This window comes from Phascolarctos cinereus, unplaced genomic scaffold (genome assembly GCF_003287225.1).
Source record: "Phascolarctos cinereus isolate Bilbo 61053 unplaced genomic scaffold, phaCin_HiC Scaffold_4;HRSCAF=312, whole genome shotgun sequence".
NCBI classification, from domain to species: Eukaryota; Metazoa; Chordata; class Mammalia; order Diprotodontia; family Phascolarctidae; genus Phascolarctos; species Phascolarctos cinereus.
Window position 1 is genome coordinate 135781352 of NW_027555847.1, and position 16469 is coordinate 135797820.

At 34.9% G+C, this 16469-nt stretch overlaps 1 protein-coding gene across 8 annotated transcripts in view; it reads left to right on the forward strand.

Moving 5' to 3' along the window:
• The window catches only part of PDPK1 (3-phosphoinositide dependent protein kinase 1), a 127443-nt gene that overhangs the window by 55227 nt on the left and 55747 nt on the right, over positions 1-16469 (forward strand). For all 8 annotated transcript variants that reach the window (XM_021006760.2, XM_021006761.2, XM_078152625.1 and 5 more), the window contains 3 exons: positions 10979-11248; positions 13689-13731; positions 13974-14111. In XM_021006760.2, coding sequence (XP_020862419.1) covers positions 10979-11248; positions 13689-13731; positions 13974-14111 — 451 coding nt within the window. The remainder of the gene's footprint in view (positions 1-10978; positions 11249-13688; positions 13732-13973; positions 14112-16469) is intronic.

Consider the following 16469-nt stretch of genomic DNA (forward strand, 5'->3'; position numbering starts at 1 on the left):
AGAGGAGAGTCTTTTCTAGCTTTAACAATCTGATTCTAAAAGAGGGAATACATTTGCTAATTTGAGGGGATAGGGATAGGAAGGTTTTTGTCAATTTTAGTGGCTACCTAATAGAACAGAATTTTTTTTTTACCATTCTTTTTTTTTTTTTTGCGAGGCAATTGGGGTTAAGTGATTTGTCGAGGGTCACACAGTTAGTTAGTGTCAAGTGTTTGAGGCTGAATTTGAAATCCTGATTCCAGGGCTGGAGCTCTATCCACTGGGCCACCTAGCTGGCCCCCCCCCCTTAAAAACTATTTCTTATGCTAGATTAGCTTGAGCTGTTTCTTTTGAATTTGGTATTGGTTTTTCCTGTGTTTTTTTTTCCTTAAATAAATTTCAGATCCTTAGGATGTGCCAAGCCTTTGGTAGTGTCTAAGAATGGTACTTCTAGCATTTTAAAACATTACGGATTTTGAGTTTTGTTTTCCCCTTGTGTTCTGAAATGCCAAGCTGCTATTATTTCCTGACCATATAAGGCTTCAATTCTCAACCATTATCTACTACTGTAGGTTGTGCAGTCCGGTGGGCATAGTGTTATCCCTATGCAAGTTTAGAATTTAGGCTCTTAAGTATATGTTTAACTTTATCAGAGTAATAGAGAAATTAAAAATATTTTGGAAGGATAAAGTTTATGGCTCTGAAAAACATTGTTTTATGATCTGATGGGCTTTCCTTGGGAAAAATAATTTTTGGGGATGTATTATTAATGATTTTCAAGTCTATTATTAAAAAATTAACAGGATGTTTGTATTTAGTGATACTCCATTGATTATTACTAACTTAGTGTCATGAAAAAAAATGCTCCTTGGACTTGAATTCTTGAGTAGATTGCCCAACTTCTGAGGCTCAATTTCCCTATTGAAAAAATGGGCTTATCTAGTAATAACATTTTTATGTACATATGTGTATGTATACATATATGTATAATCCTATACGGTTTACAAAACATTTAAAAATTCTTTTTACTTTTTTATTTTTAGGCATTTGGGATTAAGTGACTTGCCTGGGTCACTCAGCTAGTAAGTGTTAAGTGTTTGATCTGAGGCAGATTTGAACTCAGGTCTTCCTGACTTCAGGGCCAGGTGCCCTATCCACTACTCCATCTAGCTGCCCCTATAAAGCATTTTTCTTGTAGTCTTCTGAGGTGGGTAGTACAAGAATTATCCCCATTTTATACATAAACTAATCTGAGAGTGGTTATAATTTGCCCAAGGCGATTCTAAGTAATGGAGTTTGTGCCCAGACTTGGCTTTTTTTATTCTGAGCTCATTTGCCTTCTCTTGGCTGATTGTTTCCAGTTTATCGTATATCTTTATCTATGTATCTGTATCTGTCTTGTTTATTTGCATGTTGTCTCTTCTATTGGATTGGGAGCTTCTTCAGAGCAGGGACTTTTACCTTTCTTTGTATTCCCTGTTCTTAGTGCAGTGTTCAGCACATGATAGGCACTTAACTAAGATTTATTGCTTAATCTTGATTGACTATACCATGTTATGTACTACCTACCTTACAAGATTGTTTCAATTTCTACAGAAATTTAAGTTTTAGAAGCAATTAAGTAACTTGACTATACTTCTGATAGTTTTGGGTCACAAGTGGGTGGCAAACTGATTAGAATAGACTGGGAAGGGATGATTCATCTAGTTTCTAAGTCTGGTCTTTGCTCCTAGTTCTTCATTAGCTTAACTAATATATAAAGAAGATTGGTTGTTGTTAAACTTGAGCCACTGCTTTGTGCTTGGTGGGAACCACTTTGGGGGTAGTTAATCCTGGTTTTGAAAACCTGGTAATCACCATTTATTTCCCAGATCATGGTATCATGCCTTAGAAGGTTATTGATGTGATTCAGTTAATGATGCATTCTGAAAAATCCTCTTGAAAATATTATTGTGAAATTCTTAAAACTTTCCTGTTGGAAATAATAATCTAAAATGATTTGAGCTTTTTCATGCTTTGAAGAGAATTGTTTCTTATGGTTATTATTTATCGGAGTGATATTTAAAAATATACTTAGAATGATAGATTATTATTTTCTTTAAGTAGGGAACATAAAATATTCAATAATTTAAACTCATGATAAAATAAAAGTTAATTTTTTTTTAAAAGCATCTGACTTAGAAATATCAAGGGCATCTGGGTGGTGCCATGATTGAGTGTTGGGCCTGGAGTCAGGCCCTGACCTGAGTTCAAATGTGGCTTCAGACCCTCATTAGCTGTATGACCTTGGGCAAATCATTTAACCTCTGTTTCCTGAACTAAAAAATGGAGATAATAATACCTCCCAGAGTTATAGTGAGAATGAAATGGGATATTTGCATAGTGCATTGCAAACCTCAAAATGCTACATAAATGTTAGCAGCTATGACTACAATGATGGTGATGATGGTGATGATGATGATGATGACAAGGACAGTGACTACTACCAATTATATTTATCTATTCAAAGAGAAAAGTTTTTAAAAGTCAGGCTTTTTGAGGGGGAGTAAGATGCCCTATAAATGAATTTTTAAAAATATTTTTCCTATATGTGGAATATGGATACTATCCCACAGATGTACGATAGCTGTTCTTACTTAGAGAAATATTGTACAGATCAAGTGTTTCTTTGTACTTAGTAATACTCCACTGATGACTTAATATAGTAGAAAAAACACACCTTGGACTTGAGTTCTTGGGGTAAATTGCTTAACTTCTTTGAACCTCAGTTTCTTTATTTAAAAAATGGGGTTACTTGGTAATAACATGTGTGTGTGTGTAATCCTATGTAGTTTACAAAGCATTTTTCTTACAGTCTTTTGAAGTGGGTAGTATGTTATTTCCATTTTATAGATAAGCTGAATCTGAGAGAGGTTTTGATTCTTTCTAGATCCATAATTCTGTGATTCATGCCTTTTTTGCTTCTAAGGAATCTTTGAGAATTTTAGACTCCTTTTAGCACCATTAATTATACTCCAAGTAGAATATTAGAGCTAGATGGAACTAGAGGTCATCTAGACCTCTGTAAAATTGAGGAGCTTGCACAATATGGATTTCTTAGTTTACAGTCACTCCCAGCATCTGTTATACCATCTCTGTCTCCTTTGCTGGATCACACCCTCTAACCTTAGGTGTCCCTCAGGGCTCTGTCCTGGCTCCTCTTCTCTTCTTCCTCTATACTACTTCACTTGGTAATCTCATTGGCTCCCATCTATTTAATTACCATTTTTATGCTGATGATTCTCAAATGTACCTTTCCTGCCCCAGTCTGTCAGCTGACCTTCAGTTTTGCTTCTGCAACTGCCTTTCAGACATCTTGAATTGGATGTCATGTCCAAAACAGAACTCATTATCTTTCCATCTAACATTATCTCTCTCTCCTCCCCTCTACTTCCCTATCACTGGAGAAGGCAATGCCATCCTTCCATTCCTCAAGCTCAGAACCTAGAAGTCACACTGAATTCCTTACTTTCTCTGTTGTCAAATGGCTTATTGCCAAGGCCTGCCTATTTCACCTTTGAAATATCCCTGGAATATGCCCCTTTTCTCTCTTCTGACTCTGCCACCGCTCTGTTGCAGGCCCTTGTCACTTCACACCTGGACCATTGCAATAGCCTGCTGGTGTGTCAGCCTGCCTCAGGTCTCTCCTCATTCTAATCCAGTCTCCATTTGACCTCTAAAGTGATTTACCTAAAGTGCAGGTCTGACCATGTGACTCTTATTCAATAAACTCCAGTGGCTTCTTTTACCTCCAGGAGCAAATACAAAATGCTTTGTTTGGCTTTCAAAGGCCTTCATAACCTAGCCTCCTCCTACTTTTCCAGTCTTCTTACACCTTACTGTCCAACACATACTCTTTGATCCAGAGACATGGGCCTTCTGGCTGTTCATGAACAAGACACTTCATCTCTCCCTTCTGGGCATTCTCTCTGGCTGTCCCTCATTCCTGGGATGCTCTCCCTCCTCTGCTCCAGCTACTGACCTCCCTGGTGTCCTTTAAGTCCCAACTAAAATCCTGTCTCCTACAGGAAACCTTCCCCAACCCATTCTCATTTCCTGTTCCTTTCCTCTTTTAATTATATAATAACATTAATATATAAATATAAATGTTAATAATATAGTAAATGAAGTGTAATTATAATGTAATTTAATTATTTCCTCTTTATATAGCTTGCTTTGTATATATTTGTTTGCATGTCATTTACCCCATTAGATTGTAAGCTTCTTGAGGGCCAGGACTGTCTTTTGCCTCTTTTTGTATCCTCAGCACTTAGCCCCGTGACCAGCACATAGTAAGTGCTTAATAAATGTTTATTGAATTAAAAAGTTACATGATTCTATTGTCTCCCTTATAGTTATTAAAATAATATTATAAAATAAAATGGTATCTGTTTATTTCTTTACTAAAGGACCTGATAAATTTTATCATTGAAATGGATTATTCAAATAGGATGATATTTTTGAAACCTTGGTGTTAGTCTTTTTGTGGCTATTGGCTGTCTACTGTTTTTGAAAGTAATAGAAAGATCAGGATGAAAGAGCTTTTTGGGGTTTTGCTAAAAGGAAGATTATCGGGAGACTTTGGGATTTAAAGTTCTTAAAAGTTATGTTCCTTCATTCCTTTCAAAATCGTGTTTCCTTTCCAGTGTCTTATTCCAATAACAACTAATATTTGTATAGTGTCCTAGGGTTTGCGAAGTGCTTTCTTCATAAGAACCCTGTGAAATGGTATAAGTAATATTACCCCCATTTTAAATGTGAGGAAATAGAAACTCAAGAGTCAGTATTCAAATCCAGTTTTTCCCAACTTCAAGACCACCTTGTTGCCTATAAATCACTTTCCTATATGCACAGGTTGTTTCTTTATTGATGAAATTTTTTCTTGATTCTGTTACCCTTTCTTACTATTCTCTTAGTGAATTTTTTTTTTTACTGCTAGTCTTCTAGAATGAGTAGTCTATAGTTGTTGCCTCCATTTCCTCATCACCCATTCCTTAATCTTTCCTTAATCCTCTGCAGTTTGGTTTGCTTTCCCACCAATTCTAGAAAACCAGACCCTCAAAGGTTACTAGTGTACCCTTCATTACCATTACCTTTTTAAAAAGTCTTCTTTCTTTCTGATGGCTTTTGAGCCTGTGATCATCCTTTTCTTCTTGAAATTTTTGCACCCTTTTTTCCACCCAAGAAACCAGGAAAGTTCTTGGTTGTTTCTATGAAAGATAACTCTTAGTGGGTAAATCATGTAACATCTCTGAACCTTTGTTTCATCATCTTTCAAATGGGATACTGGAAATACTTGATATATCAGGTTATCATCAGCTGAGATATGTAAAATACTGTGTAAACTGCCTAACATTTTATACATATCTGCAATAATAAGATGCCTCTACTCTAGTTCTACTCTGGTGGAGTTGAAGGCAAGTTGTTTTAGATCCTCTACAAAGTTGAGAAGACTTTGAGTGCAGGACTACCCACAGACACCTCGTATCCCCTGTCATCAGAATTTTCTGATAGTTAACTATGTGGAGGCCATGCTCTTCAGAAGACTGATTTGCTAGATGATTAATTTTTTTAGGGATAGCATTCATGGAACAGTCTAGTGAAATCTGATGAAGTTCTGATCCATTTTGACAAAGGGGGATAAAATTGTAGATCTTTTGCAATATTAAATAAAATAATTAAACTGCCTTTGTTTGAGAATGATTCCTTTTAGAGTAGAATTGCATTTCTTTTTATCATTTCAAAATTGTGGAGCTACCAAGATGGTTTTCTTGTATATACATACATTTGTATGTGTATAAAGGAGAATTGACTTCATGTGTTCTTTATAATTATCTTGCGTCAAAATAAAAAAGACTTTATGGTGCTCTTTAGAGGGACCAGAACTATGTTTCTTTGTGTGTTTTTAAGCCTTACAGAACTTAAAAGTTGCCTAATAAGAAAATTTTTTACCTAAATAATGTCCAGATTATTGGGTATAACCTTAGAGTTGGTGAAATTCCAGTGACTGACTGCCATTTGGAAACAATATTGTCATCTTTTAAAATAGCTTTTTATTCAGGTTTTTGTTTTGAGTAACCTGGTAAGCCCTAAAGGTGTTAAGAAAGTATGTTTTAGTATTTAAAATTTTTTTTTTGCGTTTTGATATTTTGTTCATATTGTTTTACTGAAACGTTAGCCATGTACATAATGCATCCCTGGAAATTATTATTTGTTTTTAAGTGTTAAAGTTTTTTTTTTCTCTGAATTCCAAATTCTTTCCGTCCAGTCCTTCCCCCACCCTCTGAGAAGGCAACAATGTGGTATCAGTTATACATGTGAAATCATGCAAAACATTTTCATGTTAGCTATGTTGCAAAGAAAAAAAGTGAAAAAAATTATACTTTAATTTCTACTCTGAGTTCATCAATTCTCTGCCTGAAAGTGGATAGTGTTTTTCATTATGAGTCCTTTGGAATTTTCTTGGATCATTGTATTGATCAGAGTAGCCAAGTCTTTCACAGTTGATCATCGTTACAATGTTGCTGTTACTGTGTACAGTGTTCTGGTTCTGTTCACTTCACTCTGTATCAGTTTATATAAGTCTTCCCAGGTTTTTCTGAAACCATCTTGCTTATTTCTTTCGGCGCAGTAGTATTCCATCACAATCCTGTGCCACAACTTGTTTAGCCATTCCCCAGTTGAAGGCCGTCCCTTCAGTTTCCAGTTTGTTGCCACCACAAAAAGAGCTGCTATAAATATTTTTGTACAAATACATCTTTTTCTTTTTTCTTTGATCTGTTTGAGCTACAGATCTAGTACTGGTATTGCTGGATCAAAGAATATGCACAATTTTATAGTCTTTTGGTTGGCCATATATTTTTAAGTTGGATGTTTAAAAGCCCTGCTGCTTCCCTCTGAAGGTAATTAGTATTTTTTCCTAGTCGTCAGTGAAATTCATTCATAGGAACAATAGAGATTTGACTGGCAGTACTTTTCCCCCCTTAATTACTTTTCAAAATTCAGTTAATAAGCATTTTTCTTTTCCTTTCACCTTTCTTCCTCTCCCCTTCTTGGAGAAGGAAGAAAATACACATGTGCGTAGTTACATATGTGCATAGTGTACCAAAGCAAATTCCCATATTATTCTTGTCCAAAATGTACATCTCATTCTGTATAGAGGCCAGCACTTCTCTGTCTGGAAGTGGGTAGCACTTTTTTCCTTCAGTACTTTGGCATCATGTTTGGTCATTACTTTGATCAGAGTTCATAAATCTTTAAAAGTTGTCTATGAGGGGCAGCTAGATGGCACAATAGATAGAACACTAGCCCTGGAGTCAGGAGGACCTGAGTTCAGATCTGACCTGAGACACATAACACTCACCAGCTGTGTGACTCTGGGCAAGTCACTTAACCCCAATTGCCTCACCAAAAAAAAAAATTGATTTACATGAAAGTTATCTATCTTTGCAATGTTGCTTTTATGTAAATTGTTTTCCTTGTTCTGCTTATATCACTTTGCATCAGTTCATAAGTCATCTCTATTTTCTCTGTAACTGGCCCTTTAGTCAATTCTTATGATATGATAGTATTCTATTACATTTATGTACTATAAGTTTATTCCCTAATTGATGGGCACCCTTTGTTTCCCATTCTTTGCCACCACATGAAGAGCTGTTACAAATATTTTTGTACATATGAGTCCTTTTCCTTTTTTCTTTCCTCAATTTAGAGTATAGACCTAGTAGTGCTATTGAAGGGTCACAGTCTGTATATAGTTTAGTCACTTTTTTGTCATAGTTTCAAATTATTTTCCAAAGTGATTGTATCAAATTTACAGCTCCATCAGCAATGCACCATTGTGTCTCTTTTCCCACAGTCTCTTCAGCATTTGTCATTTTCCTTATTTGTCAGCTTTGCCAGTCTGATGAGATAGAACTTAAGAGTTGCTTTAATGTTCATTTCTCTTTTAGTTATTTGGAGCAGTTTTTCATAATGCTATTGATAGTTTGAATTTCCTTTTTTGAAAATTGTTTGCTAATGTTTTTTGACCATTTATCAGTTGGGAAATGGCTATTATTATTATTATAAATTTGAAACAGTTTTAAAATATATCTTGAAAATGAGACTTTTGGCAGGGAATCGAACTGCAAAGATTTTTTTTCCGACTTGTTTGTTAATGTAGATGATAACTTTTTCTCCTTTCCTTTTCCCTCTCCCCCAGCCATTAATTAGAGGAAAGACCCAAGTGACTTAGAACATTTTTGCCTTTTCTGTTTACTGTTGATCGTATTACATTATTTTTACTTTTTCTAGGATTCTGAAACTCTCTTAAGAATTTTGAGGTTAATGAAATATGGCATTTCTTCATATTAAATGTCATATTTAACTTTGGTTTTGTCCATCTACTGTCTAGAACAGTGGCATAACAAATAGTTATTCCCTCCTCCATAATAACTACAATTCTGTGTTTTTATATCACCAGTGTGTGCAAGGGTACAGCACTTTGTTTTATGGCATTATTTTTTAAGATTAGCATCATGCTTAGTCTTCAAGGTGAAAATTATATAGTGTTACACTCTGCCAAGAAAATCTCAGTAAAATGAATTTTAAGAAATGATTTTTGTGTGGAGTTCATGTGTGTTTTTGTGTGTGCACATCTAGATGAGAGTGGCAGAATTGGATGAAAATATTGTTAACAGTTTTCTTATTTTTCGAGAGTGATCCAAGACTGTCATTTACCTTAATTTTTCTAATTCTAAGTTCTAATGTATTAAGCAACTACTATGTGTAAGGTCCTATGTTCGTTATTGGGACACATAAAAATAAATTTGACAACCTGCCCTCAAAGATTTTATAGGTTATCTGCTGGGGAAATTATGGTATATGCACAAGTAATTTAAATATCAAATGTAATGTAAATACATAAAGATAAACACAAAGTGCTATTTGTGATCTAAGTAAGCCAAGTTGATTTCTTTGAGCTATGCCTGTATTTCCATAGGCAATTGTGTTTTGTTAGGTTTTAGAGCCTAGCTTCTGGTTAGACATCTTCATCAATTTTTATACTGCTCATTAGCCAACTTATTTACTTGTTATCTCATCAACATCTGTCTTAGGTAGTATTAGATGAGATAGCATGACAGTTGTCTCGGGCCAGATTAGATTTTGTTTTTAAGAAATGTAGTGCATTTTCCATAGTTCTGTTGCTAGTAGCACATAATATTTATTCAGAGGTAAAGATGTATCAGTCTCTGTTTAACACTAACCTCCTATGAATGGCACTGAGGTAAATGCTTTATATTTGTATAGCTTTTTATAAAAAATATGCTTCCACATATATTAGTGAGGTGGCTAAAATTTTATTTGTTACGGTTACACTGGGTACTAGGATCGTAGGTGAGGAAGGCATTATCTCTATTTTATAGGAAAGGAAACTCAACATCAGAGAAATTAGTGACTTGTCTAGGGTCATATAACTGTTAAGTGGCAGAAATGAACCCAGGTCTCCTTATCCTTCCTTCCATGTTGTACTTTTCTGTAACAGTAATGATGATTGAGTAGCTTATATTTTTCATTAAAAACAATAAAATATCCTTCATGTGCCATTACTGTCCTGGTATCATCAGGATGTATATTTGTACTTTAGAGTTGTTTTTTCTGATAGTAGGGATTTGCTTTATGCTGGGGCATTCATAATATACTCTTGACATAGTCCTCCTTGTAACTCAAAATCATAGAATGTTACAAGTTACTTTAAATATTTTATATAGAAAAGATGCTTCACAAATATGCTTCCCAGTTCGGTCAACATATCCATGTACTGCTGATGATAAGAATAACTGATTTATATTGTCTTTTGTGTTTACAAAATGTGTTGTGTGAACTTAAGGCACTGTGTAACATTTTAATTATACTGATGAGTAAGCAGACCCAGGAAAGTATTTGAAAGCTGTGTACCAGTGTTTACTTCCATTAGATACTTTATCGTACCATAGGCAGCTGCACAAAGTAAATATGTATATGTAATGAAAAGCAGATTTCCCTGGCTTTGATAATAAGTATATTCACAAAAATTATCAAATAGTATCCCACCTTTGCTTTCATCACTTTCTCCTGTGTGCTACTTTTTGTGGTATAGGTAGCAGCCTGTCTTGCCCTACTTTTGGCTCTAGATGAAGTGACTTGTTCACATAGTAGTTAATAGCAGAGCTTAAAGTAGTATTTAGGTTTCTTAACTCTGAGTCCACCACCCTTAGAATAATTCCATGTTTTTATATTGCACTTTTTAACTTGAACATGCTTTTGTGGTTGTTGTCTTATAAAACTCAAAGTGACCTGAAGCTTCTTGCACAGGTGCAGTGCCATATTCACAGATGTAAGGAGCATCAAGAATAATTTGATCCCATTGTTGTATAAACATTTTTGAATTTTATTTTGTGTTGTAAAGAGCTTAGGCATATACCCTTCATAATACTGCCTTGGCCAGTGTCATTCTTCATTCAAGTCATGAAAGCCCACTATCATGTTGTTCAACTGATACACTGAGATGCAAATCTAATGACTGAAAAAGGTCCAAGTTGGCTTTTAAGCTCCAGTGGCATTAACCCCTTAGCCTGCCTACCATCTGTTTTATTTTATGATACTAATTTGTGAAATGACTGGCCTGGATTAGAAGGAAAATCAGTTTCTAAGGAGCAATTGTTCTCTGTACAAACTTAGCTGTCCCTTCTGGAAATCAAACCTGCATCCCTGCTTAGTCTCTTTGTTACTTAAAGTCAGAAGAAGAAAAATTAGCTATAGCTATGAATCTGACCCAGATTCTCTGACTCTGAATATCCGTCATACCACATAGTCTTTTGTTTACTTGCAATGATATTGTTTGCCTTGATATTTCTATTTCTGGGGATAAAATAAGAAAATATAGGTAATAAAATTGGCTAAGTGTAAACTAATTGCCCTTATCCTTCTTTCATTCTAGTATGATGCTATTCCCATACAAACTAGTGTGGTATTATGTTCCTGTCCAACCCCATCAATGGTGAGAAACCATACAGATTCCAGCACTCCCCCTGTCATCGTTCCCTGTAGTAGTAGACAGGGGTCTACCATGGATGGCACTGCAGCCGAGCCAAGGTCTAATTCCAATTCCTTACCACAACATTCAGGACAGCAGCTACCACAGCCTCGAAAGAAACGGCCAGAAGACTTCAAGTTTGGAAAAATCCTTGGTGAAGGATCTTTCTCAACAGTAAGTATATGTATAGTAATTATTTTAATTAATATTTTCTTTTGTGGGGTGTTGCTTTGGAGCTTTAAGCTGGAAGATTCTGCTTTAATGGTAATTTATAGGTTCATAGGTGGAGTCATAGAATGTTAGATTTGGAAGGGTTCTTTGAGAATCTCTCATAACCCACTTACTTTATAGATGAGGATACTACTTTCATGTTGTTATATTTAATAATGATGAGAGTGAAGAATAGGCAATTGTTCTAGGTAAATATCCATCCCATGAGATATATTTCCTTTGTTATGAAGGTGGCTGAGATCAGCCTTCTCTATGTTTATACTGCTTGTTTTCCATTTTCAAATTATAAAAATTATATTTTAAAATTTATTTTATAAAAGTACCAGATGAACCATGACTTGAATTTCTCCAAGTAGTTAATTAGTTTCATGAGCTTTTGTCAAACAAATGATGTCATGTTGGTTTTATTAGCTGTGACACAAGGAGGTTCTTCTGATCCTTAGGTTGAATCTTAGAGTCAGTTTAATCTCTCTGCCAGTTATTTGGTAACATTTCTTGTCCTTGGGTACTCTTGTTTCAGTAAAATAGATAATGAGGTATTTCCCTGGATGTTTCTGCTTATTAGATTTTAGTACTTGAATACAGTCTTGCCTTGCTTATCTCTGTGAAGAAGCTGTGTTTTGTGAAAGAAAATGGGTTTGTAGTACAAGTAGAGTAGTCCAATCACATGAAAGAGAGTTTTACTTCTGAGAGCAGTATAACTTGAAGTGAAAAGCAGGAGTTGTTGGAGAAATGCATGGAGCTTTCTCACATTTCTCTGTAACAACAGTGAAGTTGCAGTGTTGGTAACTTTAGGGATCAGGGCAACGAGGTCAGGTTTTTAGACTCCTAGTCTGTTGTGCTTCCCCCGCACTGTGCCTCAGTTCAGCCTTTGTTAGCAGAATCCCAAAAAAGTGGTTACTTTTTTGGTCCATTTGACAATTCTCAAGTGAGAAAATAGAGTCTCTTGGATGCCCAGGTCAGGATTTCTTTGCTTTCACTATTTCTAGACTTCTCAGGCTGTTATTATGTGTGTACATTATGGATTAACTTTGCTGAAAATGGAAGTGGTAGTGCTTCCCTAAATGCTCATATCTCCAGTTCATGGGCAGCCCTCAACGTTGGTATTCATAGATGATTTCTGAAATTAATGGCCAAAAATATGGCTTTTGGGTAGGAAAGGGCTGCTACTATATTTTGTAGTGCCATGCTTAAGCCATCTTTTATCAGTAAATTGGTAATTTCGTAGATGTTAGTACGGGGAGAGACGTTAGAAATAGTCTTGTCCAATTCTGTTTTTTAATTGGTATAAAAATTGAGGCCTACATAGGTTAAGCAACTTGTCCAAGGTCCACAACTGTGTGTGGCACATGAAGTTTTGATCTAGTCCTTACTGCCATGTTCAACTTGTTTCCAATGACAGAGCACTGTCTTTCACTGCTGATTGTTATGTAGCAGAGCCAGGGGGTGTGATAGGCAAAACAAAGCTTTAGGCTCTGGGTTCCTACCTGCTGGATCTCTAGGGCATAGTAGAAAAAGCACTAGTCTGGGAGTCACAACATGTTACGTTTAGTCTATAGTTAGAGTCTAGGTCTGTGGCTCAGTTCTAGTTCACATTCTTGCATTTAACTTTCTGTGGAACCTTGGGGCAAGTTACCTCCCTTTTCCAGGCTTCATTTTGCTTATCTGTAAAGTGAACAGAGTGGATTAATAATTTCTGAGGTCCTTTTTGTCTCAAGGAAACTAAGATTATAAAATAGAAAATATGATAAAAGCTCAGTCAGTTGCTTTTTTTTTTCAGTATGTGCAGGCCTTGTGGGACTGGGCCATATTTTTTCAATATTTTTATGAGAGACCAAGCACATCAGAACAAGATGAAATCAAGAATTTATTACAAAAAAGGTCAATCTTTCAAGTTTACATTTTGACTACATTTTAGAATATGTTCGATTTACTTTATGGGAACACTCTTAAAAATTTATTGAGATTTACCAGCTCTTACTGACATTAGTACAAATATACTCTTTGTTTTTTAAATGAGTCTCTGGTATTGACTCATTTGGTTATAATTTGCATTTTTCTTCTAAAAATATAATAGAGCCTAAAAGGTTTGTTTAAATGAGGATTCTGATGAATTCAAGTTTTATTGTATTTGTTCATTAGACCTGTTATGAATTGCATACATATTATTGATAGCAGATTGATTATGAGCCTTATCTGTACGAATATGCATATTTATTCATATTTATTCACATTATCTTGTCCAGTTTTGAACTCAGTGTATAGTACCTATATACACAGAAACAGTTTAAGGCTTTCTTTATGTTTAACCTAATCTGGTTCTTTGTTGTGTGCTTTCTCTTCTCCTCCCTTCCCACCTTCCTTTTCCCTTTTCCAAAAACAGGTTGTCTTGGCCCGAGAATTGGCAACTTCAAGAGAATATGCTAGTAAGTAATAATGCATGCAAGTTTAATATACAGTGTATAAATAGAAAAACATTGTTGCATTAAAAAAGTCAACTTTAAGTATTCTATACTGATTGCAAAGCACTATAAATACTTGGTTTTTTATAGGCTATTAAAAATGTGCAAATTTTAATTACTAACATATGGAATGCATTAATAAATTGGGTATTTAAATTTTTATGTTACCAGTCTTAGTAATTCATTTTTTTTGGTTTTTGTTTAAGTTAAAATCCTAGAGAAACGGCATATCATAAAAGAAAACAAGGTACCATATGTAACCAGAGAAAGAGATGTAATGTCCCGCCTGGATCACCCTTTCTTTGTAAAACTTTACTTCACATTTCAGGACGATGAAAAGCTGTGTATCCTTTGAAATACCATTCGATGTGGTCAAAGTAGACCACAAAATATTTAATCATAACAAAGCACTGATTCCTAATCTTTTTGGAATTTTGACACCTCATTGTTTGATGTCTTAACCTCTCTCCCCATCTCCCCTATAATATGGCATACATTTAAAACATGAAAATAATTTAAGATAAATTAATTTGGAGAATTCTTGACAGATTTTGAGGTAGGCATGCTCAAAGAGGACAACCAAGACCAAGACTCAGTGAATGAGAACATTATTCTGTGTGAAAATAGTTAAAGCAGTAGTTGAATATTTCTTGGTTGCAATTACAAATGAGCAAATTTATTTCAATTTTATCAGGAGGATTGTAACCTTGTATAAATAATATCTACACACACACACACCGTTTAAATAAAAAAGAACTTAATCTCTGCATTAAAACACTTAAGTTCATGTAGATTATTCTCAATATATTGAAAATACACATTTCACTTGTAGATTTCAATGAAATCTATAATCGAAATGAAAAATAATTTAGAAATTTAGTGTTCCATAGAATCTTGAGTTTAATTCTCTCATCTCAGGGTAAGAAAAAAAACAAACTCATGTAAAGCTGCTAATACAGAAGAGAAAGTAAGAATGGCTGTCGAATGCAGAAGGGTAGGTTTGGGGTACAATGAGGTATTGAGTACAAAAACCCAGACTTGCCTTCTTGTGATTTCTCATGTGTGATATGCTCCTCCATCTCCTGTCTCTGCACTTTAGAGTGGCTGATCCCATACCCCACTCATCTTTGCCCCTTGTCATCCCTTGTTTCCTTCAAAATTTTGCTCAAATGCTACTTCTATGGGAAATCTCTTCTGATCCTTCTGGTTGCTAATGCTTTTCTCCCACTCCACAACTCACCTTGCATGTTTATTTTGAATATGTTTGTACAATTTTTTTTTTACTAATAGAATGTAAGTAAACTTCTTCAGTGCATGCCCCATTTCATTTTGTCTTTATATCCTCAGCACCCAGCACAATGCCGGGCACTTAATAAGTGCTTGTTGAGTAATTCATTTGTTCATCCTTGGTGGATGTCCCTTTACTTTGAAACCCCACTGTATGATTGGGAACAGATTAAGGACTGGTGTTATGGTTTCATTGGTATAGAGAGGTCCTGGGTGAGGAAACTACTTTTACCAATGCAGATTGGTATTGCGATTTATAATTTTTGCAATTTATTGCCTTAGAGAGTTGCATCGAGCACTGAGAAATCAAGTAACTTGTCCTGGGTCACACAGCCAGAGGCAAGACTTGAATGCAGATTTTCCAGCTCTCTGCATTGTGCCAGTGTGCTGATGTGTACCTGCAGATTCTTTTTACTATCTGCTTAGGAGAAGCATAATTAAGAATGTAAATCTGCTATCATACCAACATATGATGCTTTTTAGAGTCAAATATACATATCTTTTGGAATGTTTTACTATTTTAAAATTACTCTGTATCTGTGTTCCTTACTATTAGTGTAGATAATTTAAAGCTGACTAAGTTAGTGGTTCATTGCTTCCATGTCCTTTAGCAAAGGCAGCATGTAGAAGACATTTTTATGTGGAAAGTAAAGGAAGAGAAAAAGCATTTATTAAGTGCCTACTATGCACCTGCCATTGTGCTAAGTGCTTTACAAATAAAAAACCTTTTAAGGATAAGAGGCATCTAGAGACATATCTAGCTCCTTACCCTTTTTTCCAGGCAATTCTACATGTAATTCTAAGTGAGGATAGTTTTTTAAAAAACAACACAAAACTTTCTTAAGATTTAAGTGCAATCCTTAAAGTCAACGAGTTGGAAAGTTTTTTGTTATCTGTAAGCTTCCTATTTTAATTTAATCTTGTTGCTTGGAAATAAATAAATGAATCAATTTATATACCAAATAGTCATTAAATTCCATGATAGTAACAGTAATAATAATAATAATAATAATAATAATAATAATAATAATAATAATAATAATAATACCTAGTATTTATATAAGCCCTTTAAGGTTTGCAAATCATTTTATGTATAAGTTAACTCATTTGGTACTTGCAACAACCCTGTGAGGTAAATTTTACTGTTCTCCCTATTTTACATATGACAATACTGAGTCTCACAGAGATAAGTAACTTGCCCAGGATTCCACAGCTAGTAAATGTCTGAGGCAGGATTTGAACCTTGATTTTCCTAAGTCTAAGACCAGTGCTTTACCTACTGTGCTACTTAGCCAAGAACCTAAATAATAACCATTGGTGAAGCTGATACAGAAGCTACTTTTTTTCTCTTCCTTGTACCAAGATATCAACTTTGGTGGCTTGAAAATTCTTCCTAAATGTCTTTCATCTCTGTG